Here is a 17,459-nt window from a genome sequence, read left to right on the forward strand (position 1 = left end):
GATAGAAGAAAGGCATCATTACAGGCGCTGCTTCCACATGTGACCTGTGTGGGTGGCTCACACTGGCTTTGTTTTTTGTTTTTTTGTTTTCTTCTGAGTCAAAAAAGATTTTCTTTTCTTCAAAGTACAGTGCTGTAATAAAAGCCCAGATTTTGTGGAGGCCACGTTGTGGAACCGAGATGCCAGAGCTGCTTTAGTGTTTTGTTTTGACGAGGCAGTAAAATGAGAAACCATATCCTCTAATGTGGTGAGCTTCTGTTGCTTTAAGGCAGATTTATATATAGTCCACCCCCCTTCCCACACGCAGACAGTCTTGTTTCTGAGCTCGCAAATCTGTCAGTTTTCCAACCATCAGAATGTATTACCTCATCGACTGCCAAAGTGGAGGTATCTCTTGCAGGTGAAATGAAACACAATGGGTGAATGCAGGTTGAGCCTGAAGGCCCTGCGAGGCTTGGCAGAAGCGTTTGAAGTCGATGTCGTGTGTTCTGGGTCCAACGAGGTGAGCAGTGATCCCGATAGCCCCCCCCCCCCCGACCCACGGAGCCAATGGGACACTGACAACAGATCAGGGCTCAAATTAGCCCTGATGTAATGTTCTCTTTCACTCCCAATTTACCTCTTAATTAGTAAGGAGATATGTACAAAGGCAATGCATCAGGATCTTTAATTACCTCAGCCCCTGGGTTGTCATTGACACATTATGCTGTGTTGTGCCTGAGTGTGCCCGATGGGCCAAAATGCTCGCACTGCTAACCCCTTTGTAGCTGAGAGCAGTTTCACAGGGTGCCGCTGCCACTCACACAATACCACCTCTGTGGTTCAGGCTCGAACAATGCCAAACCAATTTGTAGATAAGGTAGCGAGATGTGGGACATGAGACATCTCTGATATGCCACACCGTATGAGGTGTTTCTGTGGAATTCCGGAGCATCAGACTTGTTTTCCCATCTGAGCAACAAGAGTGATCAAAGCGTTAAAGTGCTTGGAGGCCACCAAAAACAAAGTGCCCTCATTATGCAGTGTGAAATGAAGTTCGGATGCAGGAGCAACCCAGAAACCATGTTGATTTCAGTGTCTTAAAAGTGCTGCGGTTGACCACAGGGTCTTTTAAAAGTGACTCGCTTTCTCCGGAGCATAAAGAAAACGTCAGCCATCGCCGATGAGTAACACAAACAAACACTTGCGGAGAGGCTGCGGATGTGATTATCCTGGGCTCGCAGTGGTCGGGCCGTAGTAAAACCCCTGCTGAATGTCGCGGGGAAGCCCATGTTCCCTCTGCCCCGCATCGGGCCAGAATACGCCTTACTGTGGTGACTGGTGGGGGTTAGGTGGGCGAGAGTGGCTGTAGGGTTTCCTTACGATCTGGGCTTTGGGGAGTGGGGGGTGGTCATTGCCCCACATCCCTGAGAGTGACGACCCCCTGCCATTGCTTACATAATGGAGCGTGTGGTGGATGGGGGTGTGAAGACAGGGGTCTGCTGGGAGGGGTGAGAGGCCCCTCCTCCTTTCTTACAGCTAGAGGGCCTGGAATGGGGCTCCTTGGTGGCCTTAATTAGCCATATTATTCCCAGGAATTTCTGCTTGTCTCCCTTGCCCACACAACAATTGGAATGGGCCCACTGGACTGAGATGAGGACTGGACTTTCCACACCTCCTTTCCCTCCCTGCATTCATTCAGTTACTGTCAAAGCTGTGACAGAAGGGTGGGCGGTGGTGGGGCCAGGCCAGTCACACTGAGCTGAGCTGGGGAATGGGTGGTTACTGGAACGCACCTTTCTGCTTGCTTGTGTATGAATATGTTCTCGTGTGTGTGTGAGCAGCCATCAAGGCGTAGATAATTGCTGCGAGAAGTGCTGGGGTGAGGCTCCCTTCCCAAGAAAGGCCTTGGCTCTCCTCCCCTGTCACAGGATAACATACTGTCCCAAATGTCCCCTTCTACATTACTGCTTCCCTCAATGTACATACACAGCCCTCCAGCACCCCTCTAATGGATCTGTAAGGGTGTTCAACACTGAGAAACGTGCTAAAGAACACGCCGCACCCCCTGCTTGTAGACACCCCTGGCATGTCTTCCATTGAGGAGATGTGAGAGGAGGTCTGAGCAACAAGAGCTTTCGGGGCGCACCTCGGGGAAATGGTAAGGAGAGCGTCGGTGCATTTTTCCTGCTGCTTTGAACTCGATCCTCTAAGGCTGAGAGATGGGCTCCACCGATCCAGACCCCCCAGGGTCAGGGCGGTGTGAGGGGGCGAAGATGTCCATCAAGCTAACAATCCCCCCCACTCTAGCTTCTTGAGATGTCTTGTCAGCAGGCATTAATGTGCATTTGTTCAGTCGACGAGTGTCTGCGGCCAGCTCCCGGAAGGCCTCTCAGGCGAAAGTGAATGAGGGGAATGCGGCATAATGAAAGGGCTGTGTCACAGATCTTTTTTTTGGGGGGGGTGTTATTAAAAATGGGAGAATGAGCTTCCAGGGCAGGTGTGTTTTATGAGCACCGCAGAGAATGATCCTCTGTGTGCACTCCCTCTCTACCCACTGGATCATGACAACAAACGTAGAAGTGGGGGAGGTGGAGGATTCAGAAGACTGTACTGGTGTACAGGAAAAAACTCAAACGCTGGCTTTTTTCATTTCAGCCCCTCAGCAGTTTATGGGAAACATTCCCAAATTCCCCAATTAATTGTGCTTTCACATAAGGTATGTTGAGGCAGATTTCTTAGAGCCATTTCAGCAGGTAGGTTTGTGCGCTGAAACTAAGATGCTTCTTCCTTCGAGAGTCACATAGAATTGCTGTTAGTGAATTTGATTGTCAGGCGCTGGAAGAGGGAGGCTTCCGTTCTGAGTGAACTTTGCTCTCTTTAAATTGCAAGCTTGTCTGTGTGATGTTTTTCCAGTAGTTTTCTCTGTTGTGTTCGCAGTGTCTGGATAATGCATTAAGTTGTTGTAGGGAATGTTTTTGTGGGGGAGCCCAGCGGTCATGTGAGCTTTGGGCTCAGGCTGTCAGTGGCTGCTCTGGACCGTATGTCATCTCGCCACAAGAATGTTTCTGCGGCCAGAGGAATTTGGGTTTGCTTAACGCTGAATACCCCCTTCCCCCCACGTCCCGGTTCTGTCTGACCAGGCTGTGTTCTCTGTGCTTCCCTCAGGTGTGGAAGCAGAGCTGTACTACGTGAGGGACGACGTGGTCAATCACTACGCCCTGTCCTTCATCCTGCCAGTGCCCAGCGAAACCAACAGCTTGTATTTCACCTGGCACTCCCGGAACAAGGTGAGGTTGTCGTGACAATGACAGGTGTGCAGCCCTGTTGGACAACCCGCTCCATGTACTTTCTAAACCTCTGGTGGTTGATCCACAATCAGATTTTCCAACTCTAATTCTCACCTTTACTGTTGTGTGAAAAAGAGCCTGCTACCCTCACTGACAGTGATTTTATGTATACAAATAGACCTCAGATAATAAAGTTGATGGGTTCTGTTAGTTCACTTCTTTATCAAGTATTTTGTTTCCATCACTGTAAATAACAAATAGTAAAATGTTGTTAACTACTATAGAACACATTGTTTCATGGTTAACATGCACTGTCATTTTATGAATGTGTCCTGAACATACACTATATGGACAAAAGTATTCGGACGCCTGACCATTACACCAACAGGGACTGTAATGGCATTGTGTTCAAATACATATACTTTAATATGGAGTTGGTCCCCTTTATGTAGCTATAACAGCTTCCACTCTTCTTGGAAGGCTCTCCACAAGATTGTGTTTCTGTGGGAATTTGTGCCCATTCATTCTGTAGAGCATTTATGAGGTCAGGCACTGATGTTGGACGAGAAGGCCTGGCTCACAACCTCCGTTCCAGTTCATCCCAAAGGTGCTTGATGGGGTTGACGTCAGGGCTCTGTGCGGGCCGGTCAAGTTCTTCCACACCGAACTCATCAAACCATGTCTTTATAGTCCTTGCTTTGTGCACTGGGGCACAGTCATGTTGGAATAGAAAAGGGCCTTCCCCAAACTGTTGCCACAAAGTTGGAAGCATAGCATTGTCCAAAATGTCTTGGTATGCTGGAGCATTAAGATTGCCCTTCACTGGAGATAAGGGGCCTAGCCCAAACCCTGAAAAACAGGTGTGGCCAAATACTTTTGTCCATATAGTGCGCATAAACGAAGATGCATTAACATTCATGTTTCACTCCAAACTTTTGCCATAATAATAATCACTGCCTTAACTACAGTATTAATGTCATGCAGTTGTTTTGTTGAGGCCTTCACCTTTTCTATTTGATTTGAAATGGTTTTCAAGGGAAGCTGTGTCAACTCAAATGAACATGCCACTTCACATTTCATTTCTCTTAATTCTACCCTCTTACGAACCATGTCTTACCATCTGAAGAATGTAATGTTTCATCGTTTGCCTGGACAGGCCACTTGCAGTTCATCATCTGCGTATTTGGCATAGTTACTGTATTTACGCAATCGCTGCCATTTGTGAGAAAGGGGAAGGGACTGCTTATTTAAGCCAAAGTTAGAGGCCTCCTCACTGGTTGGCATTTAATAATGTAATTAAGCAGCATGTGTAAATGTCTGTCTAACTGTGTCTATTGTGAGTTGTAACCATGATGATGTTTTGCAGAACACTGGTGGCCTGTTCTGGCTTGTGGTTTCTGATACTGTACATAGTGGTATTGTGCCAGTCCAGACTCAAACAATCAAACAGCACTCTCTCTCTCTCTCTCTCTCTGTCTCTGTCTCTGTCTCCCTCTGGTGCAGGTGTACTACAGGCTGGGCTTCCAGGTGGATAACCCTGCCGCCATGAGCCTGCCCCAAAGCAACATATCAGCCCAGGGGGAGGTGCCTCGTGTTCGTTCAGGTCTGCTAATTGTAAAACATTTCCCATATCACCACCCGGTAAAACTGCACGCAACATAATTTAGTGGATCCCACCCGCTGCATCACCTCGTATTATTGGGTGTGACACCTGGCTAAAACCATAGAGCGGTGTACATATTCCTAAACTTTGTAAGAGCCTGATTAAAGCAGAGTCTGTTTAAAATACAAACCATGCATTGTCAGACCAGAGGGGTTTCGGAATGACAATGGTGTCTCTAGAGTCTTGGCCTTCTTTGGGTCATTTTTTCTTGTGTGTTTTAGAAAAAAACATCTCTCACCAGTGAAGATAAGCAGAAGTTAAGGTTTCATTACAGTTTATTTGTTATACCAGTATTGGATGAATTGGAGAGATCATCTGGTTACCCTACCTAAACCCCCAATTTTCATGCACCCTTTGGTGTCTTTTTATTCCATTTTTATATATTTTTTGTTTTTCAACAGGGAATGGAGGCCCAGAGTAGATAATTGTCCTGATAGTAATTTCAGATTGTAAAGAGCATGGTTGTCACGTTTCATTTGTGGTGGGTTACTTGATATCCATATGAAGAAATGACAACCATATCAAAATCTGCTTGCTTGGTGGTTCATTTGAAATGTAGCTGTGGAAAAGCTGCAGAACGGAAGAAGCTGGCTGGGGGTTGTTGTGTGTGACACATTGTGACATGTCATAACTGGTGGAATGCGGAGCCTTCCCCCATCTCACGGGGGCTCTTCTCCTTCTCCACGTGAAGTGTTCCGTGTGGACCTTTTCTGTTCGGGCAAAGAGGATGCAGAGGTGATCCTGACCGTGCAGCTTAACCTGACCATACATGCCAACAACTTCACCGTCCTCAACTTCAAGAGGAGGAAAACGTGCTACAAACGTGAGTTCCCCCAACGTGGTCATACGTACCAGGTTCTGTTTTGTGCTGATTCGGTGATCTCCATCATCTGTCTTTAGCTGGTCTTTGTGGCTCAAATCATCCCATCCAAAGGACGTGTCGGTCAGCGTGGTGGGCCCGTGTCAGCCGTGGCCCCAGTGTCCCAGAAGACATTTCAGTTAACTGTAATGAGGCATAATGAAGAAATTTTACCTTGCTCCTTGGGCAATTGACCCAGAGATGAAAGAGCTCCTGGCTGAATGAATGCTGTACTCTAGCTGCACCCATTTTTAAATCACAGCCTCTTCTGTTAAATAAGACTTTAAAATTATTTATGCCAAAATTAGTCGGAAATTGATTCATTGGTTGAATAAAAGCTTTTCTTATGCCACCATCTGGAAACAAGATGCTTGAACACATCCACGTGGAAGCCATCTGTAATGGTCAAAGGGTTACAGTGTGTTTAAGCAGAACATTTTCACTATACCGAGTGTGTGTGTGTGTGTGTGTGTGCGTGTGTGTGTGCGTGTGTGTGCGTGTGCGCGCGCGTGTGGGTGCATGTGTCTATACACCCTGCTGCTTTTTTAATAATGGAAAGACTGTGTTTAATCCTTGGCTGAGGGAGAGCCTTGAGGCACATGGAATTGGCAAAAGGGGTTACAGAAGAAAACGAAGCTGCGATTGTCTTCAGCCGTTGCTATTTTCAGCTCGGAGGAGATAATTATGCAGGGCCGTCATGCTCTGTCTTATACAACAGTAAATTCATGGCCCGGCTCTTTTTGAGCGCCTGAGGTCGAATTAGCTTCCTGAAGAAAGCGCCGGTGTTCTTCTTTCTGACACGGCAAGTTTAAACCGTTACACGCTGTTTGTGAATTCTGGGTTCTTAGTAAGCAACAGGCTACTGTGATGCCCAAGTTACTGTGCACTGGAAAAATATTTGACTGCCTGGCCAAATTCTGCAACCCTTTTTCATCTGCTGACAAGTTGTAAATTGTGCACATTTTATTTCTTTGAAGGTGGGGGCGGGAGAGGGATGGGATGCCACGCTGAAGGCTTTCAGCTTTGCTTGATGTGGTTTGTTTCTTGGACACATCTCATCTCGGAAACACCTTAGCACCTCTTGGGGGGGGTGGAATACCAGCTTGAGTCAATAAAATGCTTTATTATGTTTATGTGCAATGGATTAATAGAGTTATAGAGTATAGACTTATAATAGAGTTAGAGTAATATTAATTTTTCAATTGAAGAATTGTTTTCAAATGAAGCATTTGAATTATTTTGCTCGTGGCAAAGGGTTATTTTGTGTTTAGGGTGGGTTTTGGAAAACCAGTGTAAGATTGGTGTGGGAGGGGACCAAAAAGCCCATACGCATCTTGTAAAGCGAAGGAACAAATATGATTGCAGTGTAATACTCTAGAGGTACCACATGGTGAAAGACACAGCCTCATTTACTGCAAGACTGAAAATAAATACAGTGGTCCTCCTCTGGTATGGCTGCGGTGGCCAGACCAGAAAAGAATTTGAAATATTGATTGGCACTCAAGGCTGCATTGCTGCAGTAAAATGCGCATGAGAACGGTCTAAATAGCCTTCCAAGTCATGAATAATTCTGTCAGTTCTGAATGGCTTGGCATTTTAGATCACCTTCTTTCTCCTTACTGAAACATTGAGAATTTCAGCTCGGAACAGTGTTGGAGCCCATCCTGACCTGTCTGCTCTTCCCTGTCATTTTTGTTACAGGAATTGAGCAGCTGGATCCCAAGATCCCACCGCAGTCCAACAAGACCCTCAGCAGGCCAGTGTGTAAGTCCTTCTGTCCCTCTGGTGTCCCAGACTGCCTCTGGGTCTGAGCTTCTCTGTACAGCTAGTGCCCTCTTGGAATGTTGGCTTGTTTAGCGTGCTCGCTCAGGCCCTCCTTGGTTAACATCCACTGCACCCCCTCCCATGACATCATGCCATAATGGGCCTGCTTGTGGCAAGCAGAGGATCAAAGGCAATGGAAGGCATTGCAATAAAGGAAGTGCAGGCCAGCTGCTCCACACTGCCGAACACATGTGAACAAAAGAGAGCAGACGTCACTGGCGCACTGATTACAGAGTGCTCCGGCATCATGGGATCAACACACATCAGGGGCAGCAGTGTAGCGTAGTGGTTAAGGAGCAGGACTTGTAACTGAGAGGTTGCCGGTTCGATTCCTCACTGGGGCACTGCTGCTGTACCCTTGGGCAAGGTACTTAACCCACAATTGCCTCAGTAAATACCCAGCTGTATAAATGGATAACATTGTAAAAAACTGTAACCTGGGTGTCTGCTAAATGCCTATAATGTAATGTAATGTCTTCCTAATTCTGAGTCGGTGTACGCTCACTGTGCATATAAGGCACCGCCAGTCTCCTGACACGCTCTGTGAGCATCTCTTCTTGCGTGAAGCCGAACATGGGACGTGGCACCCCAACCCCTCGCTTATTTCCTAGCTCCTGGGACTACTGGGCCTCCATTAACCCTGCTCAGGGCAGACTAAGGATTAATTGTGAAAAACTGCCACCCTCCCTTGCTCTGTGGTTTAAGAGAGATCGAGCACACAGCCATAAATCACCCTGACTTTTCCTTTCTGCCAGTTTGTTGGTCACTCTCATTGGTATGAAAATGTGCTACAGAGGTATCTAGTTTCCAGAGCCAATATTAGAGGCAGAGATGAGTGGCCCCAGTCGTAAAGGTTGTTAGTTATTTTTCAATTAAGACCTGATCTGGAAACCCAGATGAATTGTCTTCTGATGCAAGAAATGATTTCAGTTCAACATTTAAGCAATGCAACAGAACAAAAACCTGAGACCTTCAGGACTGGTGTTGCCTCCCCTGGGAAAAGAAGTATGTGTACATGGTTATTGTTCTAGTTTAGGCAAAGAAAAGTAGTCCTTATCCTTTTCCTAAACACACTGGGATGTCGAGAGTATCTGTACTTTTGAATCTTATCCTTCTTTCCAACTGGGTTGTACTCCTTTTGTGACCCGTCGTCCTTCCCTGCCCACAGTTGAGAGCATGAACGCGGCCCCCACCACCTCCACCCGGGTCTTCTACATCAGCGTGGGGGTGTGCTGCGCTGTCATCTTCCTGGTTGCCATCATCCTGGCCGTACTGCACCTGCACAGCATGAAGAGGGTGGAAATGGACGACAGGTGAGCAGCACTACAACTCCCAGAAGCCACTGTGCTCCCTGGCATGGGTGCCACAGAAGTTTTCCTATTGAACAGCAACTGCATTCTGAGGTAGCAGAACAATGGGAATTTCCTCAGGGGATGTTGCAGGAGATAAAGGTGCAGGATCGCTCATCCAGTGGTAGTTGCATCAGACTCAGCATACTTTTGTGTAAGTGTGATGTTGAGGGGCGTGTTATTATCGGAGTTAACACTTCTGCCCAGCACTTTTTCTGCAGCTTTAGAGCAAAGGACAAACTTACACAAAGTTATTGTCCATGCATTCAGTCTGTTAACACATCTGTGCTATCATTTAAGCATTAGCAGTTGTAGGTGTCCCCTGTTTAGTGAACAACATTGTAATGAGAATTAGATTAATATGATAAACAATGGTGTTTATTCATTTTTGATGTAGAAACCATTACAATTTATAATGTTATTCTGGAAAGATATCCGCAGTCATCCGCACATGTCCTGTTTTCGAGAGGCCCTTAATTTGTGTTGAATCCGTCTGATTGTTCTTTCACAAAACAACAAGGAGGATCTTCACACTGGTCTGCAGGAATTTTTCTAATGCAATATTTGAGATGAAATTGAGTTACTGTAATTCTTATTCCTAAATAGATTGATTTCATCAGACATCAAAGGTGATCACTGAGCGTGTTCATTAGTTCATGTGGGAACAAGGATATCCACCCAACTTCACTGGGCCCAACAGAGATCCCATTATTTCGACACAGTACCTAACAGGATTTTCTGAGTAATCCATAGACACAGGCTTTCACAGACAGTTGCATTCACACTTCTGCAAAGCTCGTCTTAAGCTGTAACGTCGCCTCCAGCAGTACTTGTGATGACAGAGGGTTGTGATTCCTCTGGCTGGAGGATCTGGTTTGAAATTGCATTAAGCTCAGTGTTATATAAAGTGTGGCTGTCTTTGTAATGGGTTGGCTGAACTGGTGCGCCTATGGGACGTGTGCTTGGAGAGGAGCCTCACCAGCTCCTCCCCTCTCCTGTCTTTCAGTGTGAGTGACAGTGGCAGCTCCCAGGGCCTGTCCCAGCCCTCCACCCAGACGACGCAGTACCTGAGGGCGGACACTCCCAACAACGCCACCCCTGTCATCAGTAAGCCCTGTCTTGTCGCCTCAGCCATGCACATTGGGGGAGGGATGAGGAGTCTGTATACAAGCAGTCTGACGTTCCATTTCACTCTGCTGGTCCTGAAAGCCACAGCTCATCTTCATATATTTCTCCTGCAAGGTTAAATGACCTTTCTAAGATCCACGGCAGTTAAACTGGGTATGCCTCCCTTGGAAGGATACAGTCAGAACCGATGTGTGTGTGTATACGTGTTTTGTCTACCTGTGTCTGTGCGTATGTTCGCAGTAACACAGTTGAATACAGTTGAACACGGTTCAAGGTGGAAATCATTTGTACCGCTTCCTTGGCTGTATGAATGGGTAAGCTCAGTGCTCCTAAGCACTGTTTTGGGCCACCAGTGCTCCTGCAGCACTTCGGCACCGTCATGTTCTGTTTTTTGTTACCACAGCATCTGTTGGAGCCTCGTTCCTGAACACAGCGGGCCGGGCTGATTAGGGTTAGCCCACTGTGTGCACACCCCAGCCGGCAGTGCATTGAATTGCGCACAAAGAGCCATTTTAGAAGCTCGGGTCCCGCAGGGCTTGTCCGTGGTCACACGCCGGGCTTATTCTTTTCCCTTCTCTGCAGCGCCAAGCGTGCATTCCTTCGCCCCAATGAGATAATTGGTCATGAGAGATCTAATTGGCTAAACTGGAATCAGAAGGTCGCAATAATGAGGCAAAATTCCCGCTTGTGGCGGTGGGCCCTGTTGTCCTTGTGCCATAGCTGATGAGAGGACACTCTGTCTGCTTTCCTACTGTAGTTGAGGTGACTCCTAATCCAACGAAACATAATCCAGCTTCATTCTGATTTCTAGGAAGGGAAAAAGAGGGGAGTGTTTCGGTATTTCACCCTCTCCCACATCTTTTTCTTTTTTTTCCAAGGCTTCTCTCACTTGTCCACCTCCACCGAGGTTCATTCAGAGCCACAAAGAAACTGAAACATGAAGAAAAAGGTTTTGAATGAACGGGCTTCTGTTTACTTGGGCAACAATCCCTAGTTGCTGAGATTGCAGGTGACATATATACAGATCTAAGCACTAGCAGTGCTTGAAATACATGCATAAATTTGGTAGATTACACTGTTGCAGCAAGACATGTTCGTCTGCTTTTGCGATTCACTCATCCAGGCGAATGCATTTCCCTTCGTCTGACTGACAAAAGGCAGCAGCAACAGCGTTGAGGAGCTGTGGCTCATATGAGAACCTGGCAACCTTGACCGCTCTCATGCCTGTAATCGCCTAATATTACCCCATTAAGAAAGCAAGCAAACAGGCGGGTTCATTTCTCCGCTCAAGTGGCGGCCTTGTGTTTCTCCAGCGGCAGAACTAACAACTGCATCTCATGACACTGAAGTCTTTCCATTTGGCCTCTGTTGCAAGCTGTAGAGTAAAAACGGGTGAGGGCAAACAACAGCTCCGCTGCTGTATTGGAGCGTGGCATGTGCACAGAAGTGTTAAGCAAAGTTTATGATTTCCACATTTGGAGGGGGTTCTCTGGAAAATGCTCGATAACGTGCACTGTGATTTTTGTAAAATGCAAACTTTGTGTGTGTGTGTGTGTGAAGGGCCACTTTGGACATAGTGCACATGTGGTCTGAAATGGAGTGAAGCAAGATTATTATGCGCATGATTATTATGAGTCCTGTGATTGCAGAGTGGGTTGATTAAAACTTAAAATGTAGTTATTTACACGCATTTACACCCCATATTGCCCTTTTTCTCCTTTTGGCACACTTGACATAAGGTAATTTGGAGTCTTGGATGAAAGCTCATAGGAAACAGGCAGATCTCAGTATGAAACCTATAACCACTCACAGATGGAAAGGCTGAGTTTTGAGCTCACTCTTAAATACTGACCCTGGATCCATTTCTGAATTTTTTTTCATAATGGTAGGCCTCAGAATTAGTATTGGATTGCTGGCTGGAATCTTTGTCCCAGATTATGGGAACACTGGCCAGTTAGTTGCATCTATGATGATTTCATGATAATGTGCACAATTATAACTTCGATCAGGTACTGTGCCATTTGTGTTACCTGATTTTGAATTATTATAGGGTTACATTTCCCATGTAGCTGATTTGAAGAGAGATGTTAGCTGATTTGTCATCTCTAGTGTCTTACTTAAATATCAGTCTAAATTGTATTTTCCTGTGAATTAATACATCTGTGATGTATCTAGTGGGTCATGAGACATGTAATGCACAATGGCGCCATCTTGAGGAGACATTATTGAACTGCTGCAAAACGTGATGTTTTATCCAAAGCTATCTTGGCATTCTTGAAGTCATTTGTTTGCATCACCCATCAGCTGGGAATTTACTATGCTCTAATATCTCCCTAGAAGCTATTTTATTTAACAGGAAAAATACATACGATAAAGACTTGCACAAGTGTTCCTCAATCTGTGGGTAGTTTTAGAATTGCTGTGTATCATAAATGGTAGATTGTGTTTTATTCTGCATACATAAATGACAGCCTCAGAAAATTATTTCTCTCTCTGTTCCTACTGTTTAAAATCTAAATTGGAATGGAATGTGTTTCAGTAAATTGGTTGCTAGACCAGCTCTAGATTTAAACCTTGCTACTACAGTTGATGTATAGTCTGATCTGTCCCAAATTCATGCAGGTTTCATATGAAAGAAACGTAACTGTGGAAAGGTGGTCTCTTTCACATTTTCTGGTTATGTAAATTAGATGTGCATACATATATTCATATATAATGTTATATTGAAGGCTAACCCTTTGGGCACGTCGAGTCTTGACTGGTGTCAGTTGCATTCATCATATAGGAGCGTGCTGCAAGCTTATTAAACAACACAACAGCCTGTGCTGTTAACCTTGTGGGCATGCACATTGTCCATACTACGAAGTGTGAGAGTTAAGAGGGAAGGGCAGCTCGTCCCCCCTGTTGCCTGGTTTGCTCGCCTGACTGTGATTATGAGCTGACACGCTTGACCCACCTGCCATTTCTTCCCAGCCTTATGCACCCTCTCTGTCATTCCCCCCCCCCTCCCCCCTCTTGCCATCAGACACTCAGCCTGGTTCTGCGCCCATTCTTCAGCTTGCTGCCGCCTCCTTCCCCAACCCTGGCACCCCCTCCCACCAAACCAAAAGTAAGTTCCATCGGAGAAAAAAAGCACCCAAAAAAAAAAAAGAAACCCAGAAGCAACCAGCACTAACCCTCCTCCTTGCCGTGTCCTGTGTGTTCACCAGCGCTGGGCTTTACTGTACTTTACTTCTTTTTGTTATTTATTTGTGCTTAACAAACACCCTTACTGGAGGCATCTACTGGTGATTGCATTCCACATGCCACTTTTATATACAGCTGAATTTCTGCGTACATGTACAGATGTGTTTATTTGCCTCTTCTGGGCCAGTTTTTATTCAACACAGAAAACAAAATGTAATTGTGTGTTACTGGGTACTGACTGAATTTACAAAAGTTCATATTTAGCACTTTGCTTAAGGGTGCTGCTGCAGTTTCTCAGCCTGGGATTTGAACCCACAACCCTGTGCAGCTCCATAAACACCATGTTGCACAGCTGCTGTGTGTGGCTGCTCACAGGTGTAGATGTTGGGCTTTCAAGTGGGCTGAGGGCTGTATTTTGGGACTCTGTCCCCCGCGATTTCCCTGGTTTCCATAGATCTGTTACTGTGCTGTTTCACTAAAAGAAAGGGACACAGTGCTGAAAAGTATTCTGCAGGTGCCTAACAGCTCTTAAAGAAAGCTTTCACGCTGTCACAGGAGGATTAAATGTGAACCAGGTAAACTGCTCACAGCTCATTGTTATCCCATAAGCAGAGAAAGGCTGTAGTCCTATCTGGATAAAATGTTGAATGCAGCCATTTCATCAAATGCCATTAATTTGATGTCTGTCAGTCTGAACACTTTGAGTGGGTTTGCTGTGCAATTTAAAGTTAAAATCATTGAATAATTAAAGAGGTTTGCTCAGTAATGAAGTAGTGTACTGTAGTGTAGTCTGTCTGTTATTTTTGAATGTCGTGTTGTACACCCGTAAGAAATATAACCATGACAAAGTCACTGAGGTAAAATATCAGAATGACATGTGTACATATATGCAAAATGGTAGCTAGAAAGGAAGACAGGTGTCCAGAACAAACAATTATAATAAGTAGGCTAATAATGAATCTGATGTTTATGTGACTTAGATGGAGGGTGGCACCTCTTCTTATTCATTTAGATTTACAAGAGAGGTGTAACGTGAGCCCTTTTTGGTTGGCTGAAAACCAGATGTGCAGCTGCATTCTGATTCATATTTAGAATCATGCCTTATTGTGACTGTTAAATTCCCGTTTGCTCACGTTGTATTTGGTATTTTTAAAAAAGTTTGAGTGGTAGAGGAACATTAGCTAGACATAAACATGGTCATTGTGAGGTCAATCACTAGTACTTCCCTGCCCTCAGTGGGTTCTGTCTCCGCTCATTCTCATTATTAAAGATGTACACGTTGATGCAACTCTTGATGTGACCACTGGGTGGCACAAAAGAGCTGTTCTTTCACAACTAAGCAGGCACGATCATCACGAGCTCTGATACTTGAAAAAAATAAGCGTCAGTGATTGGATGGGAGACCTCTAAAGAGAACAGGTTAATGCTGGATATGCTATTAATGGGACAGGGAGGGACACACTAATAGACACTGCTAGTAGAAACAACTGCCCAATGCTGTTGTAAGGACCTCTCTACAAAAGAGTTAAACTGCTGCCCTGTGGTCATGCTGAATCCCATGAGCCCTTGCACTGAGGGTAGGGTAGTAATCCTTGCATCCAGTCCAGAATTCCAAATATTTTTCATCCTGACCAAATAACCATTGCCTAGTTTGGCTTTATAAATAAACCTTTGATTCTCTACCGCTGTTCTGAGCCTTTTGGTGCGCTGTGAATCCCTGCTGTGAATAACTCGAATGAGACAGCGGTTTCTGGTTTCTTTCAGTCACTTTGATATGTGGTGAAATAACCTGTGAACAGTAACTGGAAGAATTTGATTGATTTGATAGTTAGTGATATTTATTAAGTTGACAATGTGTTAGTTCACTGCCAAAATGGATGCTTGATAATGTAAATTCATTTTAATGTCCAGTAATATCCATCTTAACCGGTTTATGACCCATGAAAGTAATTAAAGTTGTCAAAACAACAATAAGAACTTGTTGATGAGATGCTCATTAATTCAGGGTAATGGTTAAAAGGTGGCATTAATTTCAGTAGTGGTTGCCTGCTGGTAAAAAGTCCTTTAAAGCAAAGCGTGGAATGTGCAGCCTTAAAATCAATGAACAGTCAACTGGTCGAATGCTAATAGCTGCTCCACAAAATAGAAACATTGCCAAATAATCAGTCAGAAATATCATGTTAGGCAATCGGCTCTTAGACACTCAGCTTTGGAGGACTAATTTATGCCCCGGACAGGTATTGGACAGATGAAGCAAGTTGCTAGAAATGGATACAAGAGTCATTCTTTGCAATGACACAGTCACATTGGATCAAAAGGTGTGAATTAAAATAACATCCTTCAGTTAGAAATGCAAATGTTTTGATGCATTACTTTAATGAATGTCCAATGGCAAGAAATAATATCCTAAAAAGTGAGCTCCAACAACTTGGGCTCCTAATCCACTGAAATAAGCAAGTCTGCACTGCCTTGTTGAGAATATGATTCAAAGGTTTCACATTGTTTACAGAAGAGGTGAACTTTTAGGTGATGTTTCTGTTCTCAGGCTGGAGGTTTAAATTGCAGTTCAGCCATTGCTCATCGATGGCTCTATGTCATATTGTTGCTATAGTGTTGTTAAGGTTTATGGGTGGAATACATCCTGATTAACCATGCACTTTGAGTGATGACTTCAGCATCACACAGAAATCTATATACCCCTCAGGAAAAAACCAGAGTATGATGCAGTGTCTTTCATTCCTCATATGTGGTGTTAAGGATATATTTATTGTCATATCTAAACCATCTGAATTAATTGCTGTTGGCTTGCATACTTCATTATTTATTATCTTTCAGAATACAGTACTGTATATTCTCATCACTGTCAAGCTGTGATGAATGAGTAATCAGTTCTTTCAATGTAAATCAGTAGCAGGGCTGTTTAACTGTAGAACCACTGTTATACTGAAATTGCAGGAACTTGACCAACCAGCTGTGAGTGAATGATTTTACCTTGCAGGACTGTACAAGCAGTGAACGAGTAGGGTAGTGGGTTTAGAGATGCTCATCTAAATAATGTTAACATTTTTTCTTCTTTTTAAAATGTATTCCTTAAGCACTGTTGACAGTTTTGTATAGGATGTTAGTTTAAACTGTTGTATCTCTTTGTCTCATTGTGTGTGTCTTTGCCCTCCTCTCCTCTGAGCTAATGAATCTCTTTGTGTCTATGTGTGTGTGTGGTGTGCATGCATGTGGTTCCTCAGTCTACCCATCGCTGCGCATTGAAAAGAATGACCTGAGGAGTGTTACCCTGCTGGAGGCTAAGGCCAAGGTGAAGGACATTGCCATCTCCCGGGAGAGGGTGACGCTACGCGACGTTCTGCAGGAAGGTACGAGGGTTCTGTCATGCTGCCCTCCAAGGATAAGATCACGAGTTCCTCACAGGCCTTTTCCTGTTAGCAGCACCTATCAATATTTTTCCCAGCTCTCCAGTTCTGGCTGGGTGCCGGTGTAGGCCAGCAGCGTCCCGTTTTCACATGTGTCAGTGCAGTAGCTGCTGGATAAACAGTTTGCGTTGGACCCGGTCTCTGTCTCATGAGGCAGGAGTTCATGCTGAGGGTTGTTCCCTGATTACAATCCAGAGAGAGAGTTTGGTTTGCACAGTATAAGCATTTGTCAGTTAAATCACACTGGTGTGTGCTTGGTAAGACACACAAGGTGTTACTCATACACACGTAAACGCACACACAGTATTAACATTACATTTTGTTTTTTAACCAAGGCTCTTATCCAGAGCAGCGTACATAAGGGGGGGAATTTGAACAGTAGCGTAGATATGGTCTCCATGCATATAGTGCCATAATATTAATATAACAAATCAAATATAAAGATATACATAGCAGCTATGACAAAGTGTACTGGTAACCTGAATTAGGAACCAGAAGTGTCAAGGACGCTAGAGCTGGGCTGAGAGAAGGGTCTGGATTCAGGGATTTGATCATCAGTCTGAGCAGGTAGCTTTCCAGTCATTTCCAGTAACAAGGCCGGCAACCCGTCTGCTCTCTCTGATAAAGGTAGCTCGTTCTACCACTGGAGGGCAAGATAGCTGTGACTCGGAGAGTGGAGCCGCATGGCCACCAAGCATTACAGGCCACAGAGGCCCTGGCAGGGGTGTAGGGATTGATGGCAGCCTGCAAATGAGT

At 44.9% G+C, this 17,459-nt stretch overlaps 1 protein-coding gene across 2 annotated transcripts in view; it reads left to right on the top strand.

Moving 5' to 3' along the window:
* The window catches only part of ryk (receptor like tyrosine kinase), a 50,297-nt gene that overhangs the window by 18,716 nt on the left and 14,122 nt on the right, over positions 1–17,459 (top strand). Inside the window, exons 2-9 of one of the 2 annotated variants that reach the window (XM_036521793.1) lie at positions 3,148–3,269; positions 4,773–4,872; positions 5,624–5,755; positions 7,493–7,555; positions 8,784–8,928; positions 9,971–10,071; positions 13,118–13,201; positions 16,521–16,646. In XM_036521793.1, the coding sequence (XP_036377686.1) occupies positions 3,148–3,269; positions 4,773–4,872; positions 5,624–5,755; positions 7,493–7,555; positions 8,784–8,928; positions 9,971–10,071; positions 13,118–13,201; positions 16,521–16,646 (873 nt within the window). The remainder of the gene's footprint in view (positions 1–3,147; positions 3,270–4,772; positions 4,873–5,623; positions 5,756–7,492; positions 7,556–8,783; positions 8,929–9,970; positions 10,072–13,117; positions 13,202–16,520; positions 16,647–17,459) is intronic. The other variant, XM_036521794.1, reaches the window with a different exon arrangement.

This window comes from Megalops cyprinoides, chromosome 2 (assembly GCF_013368585.1).
Source record: "Megalops cyprinoides isolate fMegCyp1 chromosome 2, fMegCyp1.pri, whole genome shotgun sequence".
Lineage (NCBI taxonomy): Eukaryota > Metazoa > Chordata > Actinopteri > Elopiformes > Megalopidae > Megalops > Megalops cyprinoides.